Raw genomic sequence first — 9,102 nt, 5'->3', positions numbered from 1 at the left:
TTTTGGTCTATCTCTCTTTCAGTTTTCTGAGTGTTGTATGAGCTAGAGAGGAAGTGAGGTTTGAGGGATTCTATCCTCTATTTCCAACAGCCCTCCCAAGTTTTCTTGTTGCCCTTGTGGCAGCTCTTATGTTTAGTCCGTGTGTCCATGTGACACGTTTGCATCTTGCCCATGGTCATCCTCAAAGGTGGGGCAATGAACTATTACTGGTAGCTTGGCTTATTAGATGCTAATCACACCTCTTTTGCATCCAAAGCTCCTTTAGGTCCAACAGACCAGATATTTCTCACAAGCCTTGAGATGCTGGCTCCCAACCCTTTCTATGAATTTGATTAATATAAGCTAGACATGCACAATTTCAATTATTGTGCCCCACATAACTATAGAGATTGATGCTGCAGGAGCTATAACAAGCCCTAGTAGGTAGGCCAATGAATAGTCTGATACTTCCAGCCAAATGTTTCTCATTTGTACGGTGGTAGACTTCTACCAGACCGAACCTTTTCCATCTGCTCACTAGTGGTGGACCGAAGTGGCATAGTGTCCATCACTGTGGTTGCCTCATTACCCTCAAAAAATCTCACACTGCGGGGTGGGTAAATGGCAAGTTTTCTTGAACATACAGGTAATACCCTATGAAGTCTCAGCAGCGATGTAAAATTTTACCAAAAGCATAAAAACCAATGCTGGAACTACCTTTCCTAGATGGTAAAAAAAGGGGCCAATGAGATCTGCTCTGGAACTTTTTCAGAATGTAGGCAAGCACAGGTTACTCTTGTGTGCATCCTCAGAGATTATTAAAGGCACAAAACAAAAATCAGCTGGGTTATATGTGGTATCTGATATTCAACTTGCATCGATAGAAACATATGAGACAATCAACCAAAGAAACCTTTGGGGGATTATCTGCAAGAATCATACCATGCTCAACGATTGAGACAATTCTTAAGACATTGAAACACACGCCACCTACTGAAAATCTCTCATGACATGCAACAGTAGCCTTGAAAGATCTGATGATTAAAAAAATGTCAATGCAGCCTTTGACTTTGCCTTTACCGAAACTAAAAGATTTGAGCTGCGGAGTTCAGTCTTTTAGCAAGAGACAATTGTGTTCTTGTCAAGTTCGCCAAGTACAGCACAAGTAAAAGATCCTGGATATTAACAGAGGAGAGTCAGCAATGGCAACTAGAAAGGTCCATGTCTGAACTAACCATCCAAAAGAGACTTAATGAGGCCAATATGCCACTGACTAATATAGCTGGAACTGCCACAAGGTATGTATATACCTGTATGCTGTCATTGAATAGCTTATCAAAAGCATCAGTGGTGATCTTTGGTATGGATGCGATTGTATCTGCAAGATATCTACCCACAACATTGTCTGGAGGTATACGGCCCTCCTGAAGGAAATTCATAAAAACTCAAACTTTCTATTTCCTGAATTTGTATATAGCAGATTATTTAACATTCAACTTGGTTCACAAGATATACTTACGACGACATCCTCAACATATTTGAAGACCATGTCAATCATGCTGTGAAGCCTCCCCATAGATGTCTCTAAGGCCTCTAAGTCATCTGGAAGTTTCTCAACTATAGTCTTCTTCAAGACATCAACTGTCAGCAGAAGAAATTCAGCAGATGAGAATGTTCTTCCACAATGTAAGCAGTCTAGAAACAGCAATTTAGTCAATCACAACATACATCCAACCCTTTCTGCCTCCAGCATGCGAAGATCAAGTTGGATCTCGTGAAATTGAGCTGCAAGTTGGCGTTCTCCAAGTGTAAGAGTAGTTGACACAAATGCCTTAATACTAGCTGTTTCATCTTGGAAGGTGGTATCCACAGTCAAATAAACAGGATTCGTAGCCTCTCTAGCATAGAAGTCCTGAATCAGAGCATCACTACCACTCACCCCAGCACTTGTAGAGTACCTGTTAAAGGGAGATACTGCTTGCAGTTTTTAAAAAACTCAATCACTTCTGTGTACAACAAAACAGCCTCTTCCAAAATGAACATTTTGATACGCCCATGTATTACCTATGGACAAAATGCCACAGAGGTCAAAAGTTACCAGCCAATAATCACTTCTTTTGGATTCACACGTTGATGCAGCTCAAACATGGATCGATGATACTCTATGTCCACGGCCACCTGCTCAGCAATTAATATGTACCATGAGCATAAATAGAGGATACACTTCCCATTACAGACGAAATTACACCAAAAATAGTAAATAACAGCATAACACCACCTTTGAATGCCCCAAAGCCTAAGCTTTAAGTATGAACCGAACCAATCATGAGGCAGGTTTCAGATGGCCTGTGTACTATGAGATCTGAGGTCACTTCCATTGTCTTTGAACTGATGGATTTGGATCCCTCTCTAGCCCTCTTACCCAGATGAGAGATGTTTGGCAACTTTCATTCATGAGGCCATATGACACAAAGACCATCTGCTCAAGACAACAGCCGGGAGACCACATCAAACCACATATACTAACCGTCACTCGCCAGCACTCTCATGGGTCTTATGCCACCACACCCCTATACATCATTAGTGGGCTTGACGACTCCACCAGCATCCAGAGGACCAACGTAGTGATGCCACACGATATCTTCCATCCTCTCCATAGGTAGACATCTTTTGTACTAGTGTTTTTGTTATGCTCAAGCTCAGTTAACATGACCTCGAAAGGGTCAGTAGATATTTTCCTTTAGACCGAACCTCCTAAGCTTGATAATAGTTCCGCTTTGCAATATTCCTCTGTGTCGCAATCATTCCTTGTTTTGAGAAATCTAAATTGTTTGAGAGCGTCATGGGCTGCTAGTAACAGTTCCAAGCTGAGTGCAGTCAATCTGGAATAGAGATGGATCCTCATTGCCACGTTTAGTGAGAGCAATGAACAGTCAAGGCTATGTAGGGTATGTGGATGCCCATTGGGATGTGAAATGCCCAAGTTGTAAGAAGGAATGTATCCTTTATGTAGCCTGGATTTCAGGACCTCACTTAATTAAAGAAATACCAAAAGGGGAGCCAAGGTTTGGGGCCAATCTGTGTCTTTGTCTTGGTGCAGGGGCACTCTAGCCCCAATCTCCTAGTTATACTTTTGCTGAATTGTTGATTATAACAGTGTTGGATGGTTATCTATTACTTCTACTAACCTTTAATTTATTGAAGGCTGGTTTCATGGTTCCGTCGCCGCCGGGATATCGATGAGTCTGTGGGCTTTGGTGAGGACACATCACCATCTTCTTTAAGGAGGTGAACCTGTGGTTGTCTCTGGTGTAAGTATTGCTTGCTGTCATTGAATTGCAGCAAGGAGAATTCAGCAAGTATGTCACATATTGACGAGGATTGGGATAGCGGACAGAAGTCCTCTCAAGATGTGCAATCTTTGTTTGAGGGAGCTATGATCAAAATGCCAATAGGCAGCCTTTCAGACCCATGCCATTGAATGGACAGCCAATAGCTATGCTAAATGGACAAGATGCCCCAATCATAGTCCTGGTGTTGATTTGCATGGCCAAGGCAATGGTATTCAGCATGCAAATCAGGGACAGAAAGTCATTCCACATCCCTTAGTGCATCCAGGATATTTTCGTGGTGGTTCTGTGTTTCAAGCAATGGCTGGCCATGGGAATGGCCAAGGAATGCTTGGAAATCCTGTTAGTTTTCAGCCTGGAATGCAAGGCATGCAAGCGATTATGATTGGGGGTATGCAAGCCAGTGCAACTGCAGGCTGCAAATGCCAAAAATGACCTCACCAACAGCTCCAGATGAAGGCGCAATGCACACATGTGAGAGGCAGCTGCAGAAACAGGTGAAAACAGCCCCGAACCAGCTCAAGAATCCCGAATAAAGCTACAAAACCAGCAGCAGATGTCCTCAGAGGAGTAGCCAATGCTGGAAGAGCCTCAGGGAATGGAATTCCGGCGATGGAATGGCTTGAAAACATCTCGGGTAGCTGCAGCTAGGGCTGGAGCCTTGAAAACGTGCCAACCAGCAAGGGTAAACTCCGACCAGCAGAAGAACAAGGCCTGCTCTGATACAACTATTGGCTATGGCAAGCAATGGAAGCTCAGAAATGAGTGGGAGAAAGCCAAAAATGAGCTGCTGTATTGAAAATGCTGCTACAATGAATGGAGGCTCAAGAGGGAGCCAATATGACAAAACCCTAGGGCTAAATGCCCTAACTGGACTAAGTGTCCTAACTGAATTAGGTGGTAAGCAATGGAAGCTCAGAAATGAGTGGGAGAAAGCCAAAAACGAGCTGTTGTATTGAAAATGCTGCTACAATGAATGGAGGCTCAAGAGGGAGATAATATGACAAAACCCTAGGGCTAAATGCCCTAGCTGGACTAAGTTTCCTAACTGAACTAAGGGGTACATGAACTAACTGTACCAACAGTCCTAACTGACTGTAACTAGGCCTACAAGGCACATGCCAAGGAATAAGTGGCACCTATGGATAGCTCATAGAATGGCGTACATAGCAGCAGCAAGCAAGTAGGCGGATTGATCTGGAGCAGTTCTCAAGCATCCTAACAGACGAAATCAGCAGCAACAGCCCTAGAGAGGTGAGATACAGCAAATACATTTCCTTCTGGCACCCTTATGTCCCCTCGCAGCCCAATTTTGGTAGGCGAAATGATTCTACAAGCGATCTGGTACTCTGAAAGCCTACAACAAGAATTTCGTCCAATTTTGGAGACCTGGAGCAGGTGCCAAACCTGAAAGCGATCAGTCTGTTGACCCTGGAATGGACCTGGAGGTAGCAAAATTAGGTCTGGCAGCCCTGGAAGTCCTCTAGCAGGTGCAACTCAGCAGATCCACCAGTCTGGAAGCAAATCAACCTGCCTGGAAGCTCCAACAGGCTAGAAAGATGCGATTTTGATAGGAGACTGGCCTAGAAAGCTCTTGGGAAAAGCGTGAATCAGATTTGGACTCTAGGAAGGCGTGGACAGCAGGCATGCAGCAGAAATGAGCTGCTCTAGTGGTAGGCGTGAACACTGAAGCTGGCTGCCCTGGGAAGCTGGACGGCCAACTGAGTTGGCCCCAAATCCACCTGGCCTAGAATAGCTGCTTTTGCTTGCTCTGCAAGTCACCTGTGCCACACGTGGCCTCCAAGCCCAATTTAGCCAGAGGAATTTTAACCCCTCTCTTGTCTTATCTAATTAATTGCACTGAAGTAGCCTTTTAACAGTTTTAATCAGTTTGAGGCTAGGGCAATCACCACAAATTTCTGAAGCTTAGAAATTTATGTCCTCGTGACAAAAGGGTTCAAGAAAGAATTTAGAAAACATTTCTTGCTTGCTGACTGACTGGACCTATGTATGCTCTCTGTGGACCAACTTGACTGGACGACTGAAAGACAAGAGGAGCCTCATCTGACAATGGCTATGGATCTGGTGAGGACGGGCATCGAGAAAGAAAATCAGTGAACGATCGCTGTTGATGCTAGGTCTGACCAGGTCTGTGCAAAGACACCCACATAGGTCATGTTGTTGTGTGAGGAAGGAAGAACCCACAAGCAAAGAGGAGTTTCTTGCACGCTACAACCCATCGTGAAGTAAAATGAAATGAACAAGCGCAGGTACGTGAAACGTATGAACCATGTGTTAAAACCCAATGAAATGGACTCATGCAAGCACCTGTTCAGAAGATTCATTATGAGGAACTGCATATGAATTGCGGATATCCACCATGCCTTCTGAAGATATGGAACCCAATAAAGTGCCAATCACACGCTCTGTCTGATCATGGCGTCTGATATACGAGTCGCAAATATTGAAAAGCACAGTAGGATGGAGCTTTGCTATTATCCCAGTAGGTCCAGAAACAAGCTGGAGGATAGCAGTTCCAGTAGACATCTCTGCAATGTTGGTAAATCCGGATGTCCCTAAGGTTGGCTGCGCCATAGGAAACCAACGAACGACATAGATGTTAGTCACGAAGCTAAGGAGAAGTGGCCTCTTTAACAAGTATCAAGAGAATACTTAACCGAAGGAGTTAAGATCGAGCCTAAAACAGGCACCGTATCACAACGTTCCACAGTATCGCAAAAAGACCCAAAAACAATAGATTGCAATGAGTGTCTCAAGCTTGAATTTCCACAAAAATAAAGAGGAGTCTCATAATGCACCTTACAGATTCTCCTGTCTTTTTTCCCCTTTCTTGTTTTTTAGGAAAAGAGAGGCATAGTTTCATTAATTTATCCCAATGGGTTGTCAACCCTTTAGAAAGACCAAATACAAAGAAAAAGGGATCACACCCTTTCAAAACATGCCTTAGTCAGGCAGAAGACTAAAGAGTGACTCTCCAACAATTTGTGAGCACCAACTTCATAACTTCATCAAACCTTTTCACTTTAACAGAACCACCTAAGTCTGTAAACCCCCTGACCACTCTTTACCACGAGACAAAATCATCCAATGCAAACGAAGGCCCGCTCATTTCTTCACCTCCAAAAAAACTAACAAGATCTCCCTCTCACACAACTCAGAAGAAGCCCTACTCACTGCCCCGACAAAACTTCTCTACAACCTCCTTTCACAAAGGGTTTGGCTATGACTTTTGCTGTCAATAGAGCTGCCTCCAACCTCTTCCATAAACCAAAAACAGTAGGACAGGACAGGACAAAAGCAAATGTAAGACAGACTCTCTTGCTCTCCTAGCAAACACACATCTCTCATTCATATCAACCACCTAGCCAAATTCAGCTCTAATAGGCAACCAAACATCCAATATCTTCTACAAAAGAAACCCTCCACTGCCATGCTCGCAATCCTTGCAAACACCCTGACATCTCTGAGACCACTGCTTAACTTGCCTATAAACCATCAGATCCTTATACACCACATCCACCAAGAGCTTACCCAAGGATCAAGACATTCTCCAAATCCTTACATTTGATGGCTAATCATCACCTACCACTTCAGCTTGAAAAAAAGAAGATCGAGATATAGTGAAGAGGAAGATTATCGCCTCCGCTACATCTTGATAACACTATGAAATCCATCATGTCCCTCTATAAAATTCTCTCTCCTTTGTTTTATGAAAGAAAATGAAATCAAGAAGTTTGAATGGATCAAATGATTCAATGAGCCATAGGGTAGTGACACAAAATGGATTCCCTACAATTTTAGCCTGCAAACCAGCTTTGTCACCTAATAATGGACCAGTGAGAATATAATACCCACCTTTCAATTAGTTAAAAGCTATTCAATAGGAACCCTACACAAGTGATGGTCTCACTACCTAATAATGGGTCAAGGAAAAGAAAAGAAAAGACCTTTCAATTAGTTAAAATTTTCATGAATAACAAGGAACCTACATTAGTGGGTGTCACATAACTTGGTAATGGGTCAAGAAATATAAATACCCACCTTTGTATTAGTTAAAACCTACTTGAATAGGACCTTACTTGTGTAGGATCTCATCATGACTTGATGATAGTTTAAGAAAAGCAAAATACCCAAAATTCTATTAGTTAAAATTTACCTGAATAGGGACCTTGCATGAGGGTGTGTCTCATTGCCTGATAACATGTTAAGAAATCTAGAATAGCCACCTTTCTAGTAGTTAATACACTACAACCATTTGCATTGTTATTGGGGGTGATTTTGATCGAAACAACATAAATTTTTTTATAAAAACACTACAACCATTTGCATCATTAGTGGTAGTTATTTTGATGGAAACATTAGGAAAAAAGGGAGCTCATTTTGGGGCCTTGAGAGAAATCCACAATTTCTTCCTTTTTTGTGAGTCCAAAATATGGGAAAGTAATAAAATACTCCATAAAATATTCATAAGTACTGTAAACATGTTAGAGGATGACAAAGGATGAAAGAATAAAGATATTCTTCTATATTCACTTCCATATCTCATGAACGTTATTACTCAATGCTCCTACAAGCCACGTCTTTCTCTCTATCATTTTCTAGGCATCTCCACGATTGTTAAGCTTCTCCGTCAGAACACCATAACTAATCTCACCATATGCTTGTTTTTAAAAGTTTACCACCATCAAGAGTCTTTGCCTTATGAAAGAGTAATGAAAATGGAAAAACAGTGCACTCAAAATGGCAACACCGAGAACTACAACTCTATAGAATAAGCCAACAAGAGGCGGCAACACCATCTTCATATTGATTTAGCTGAAGAATATGTGCCTCTTCCAAAATGACAATAGGTAGGCACCATGCAAAGAGAAAACATGAGGAGAGAAGGTTTACAACATATTGACTTATGGTGTGATGGGAAGATTTATCCAAAATGTCTTACCGAAGTTCTACACCACCATTCTCAAATTTAACAACATTGCTGAAATTTGTGGGCAACGGAACAAAAGGTCTACATGGATACATCATGGCTTAGTATCAAGTTGTGCACATGTATAAGTCTTTATATGACCAAGAGGCGAACACAAAAATATAGTAGATAGCCAAAAGCTCCAGATTGAAAGAGCAGTTACATAATGAAATTGAATAACATACAAAGATGAGAGAGAAGTTACATAATGCAAGATCGAAAGCTACCCCTTTAGGAGATAGGCTTACAAGAAGAAAACTTCACCACCTTGCAGAATTGAAAGCAGGAAGTGGAGGGTGCAAGCGTCGAGTACAAGTAGCAAGGTGAGATTGTGTAAAGTGTTTGCTATTTGCAATGTGGCTATGTAAATCTTCCTATGTTAACTCTTATTTATGCATCCGATTTATAGGAAAGTTTTAGAGCCCCAAAAGGAAAATATTGAACCGAACACTCTTCCCGTAAAACAAATGAAAGGTCTATTTCAATGACTATTGCGAAAGGGATGATTGAGGAAAATAAGTTTAAAACCATCAAATGCAATGTTGTGCAACAGTTTGTGGAAAGCAATAAAGTTGATGAAAACTTAATTTAGGAGGCTCTCGATGAGAGTGGAGTTAGCAGGAAAGGTTATTCTTCTATTTTTAAAGCAGTGTCATCAACTTTTAAAGATCAAAGGATCAAACATGTGCTTCTTCCAAAGCCTGCAGAAGTTTGGAATTTAAGAGCTTCTCTTAACGAACAAGTAGATGCTTTTATTGGTCAGTGGTTGCATATTGATGATGT

General features: G+C 41.8%; 1 protein-coding gene across 3 annotated transcripts; it reads right to left on the bottom strand.

The window, feature by feature from the left end:
* Nucleotides 1-756: 756 nt before the first annotated feature.
* Nucleotides 757-6,290, bottom strand: LOC147896434 (eukaryotic translation initiation factor 3 subunit F-like). 3 transcript variants are annotated; one of them, XM_087383049.1, is made up of 7 exons: nucleotides 6,149-6,290; nucleotides 5,658-5,915; nucleotides 2,078-2,157; nucleotides 1,708-1,937; nucleotides 1,499-1,620; nucleotides 1,290-1,403; nucleotides 757-1,154 (listed from the first exon to the last, which is right to left on the bottom strand). In XM_087383049.1, the coding sequence occupies exons 2-7, from the start codon at nucleotides 5,874-5,876 to the stop codon at nucleotides 1,065-1,067; spliced, it is 855 nt and encodes a 284-aa protein (XP_087239175.1). In that variant the 5' UTR covers nucleotides 5,877-5,915; nucleotides 6,149-6,290; the 3' UTR covers nucleotides 757-1,064. The 3 variants fall into 3 exon arrangements, with proteins under 3 accessions (XP_087239175.1, XP_087239173.1, XP_087239176.1); XM_087383047.1 differs by lacking the exon at nucleotides 6,149-6,290 and adding an exon at nucleotides 6,008-6,142; XM_087383050.1 differs by lacking the exon at nucleotides 6,149-6,290 and adding an exon at nucleotides 6,041-6,094.
* Nucleotides 6,291-9,102: the final 2,812 nt, after the last annotated feature.

Source organism: Dipteris shenzhenensis, chromosome 12 (genome assembly GCF_047967505.1).
Source record: "Dipteris shenzhenensis isolate YYH24624 ecotype China chromosome 12, Dip_SZ_1.0, whole genome shotgun sequence".
NCBI classification, from domain to species: domain Eukaryota; kingdom Viridiplantae; phylum Streptophyta; class Polypodiopsida; order Gleicheniales; family Dipteridaceae; genus Dipteris; species Dipteris shenzhenensis.
Note: the sequence above shows the minus strand (reverse complement) of the source record. Positions and strands in the feature narration are given on the sequence as shown.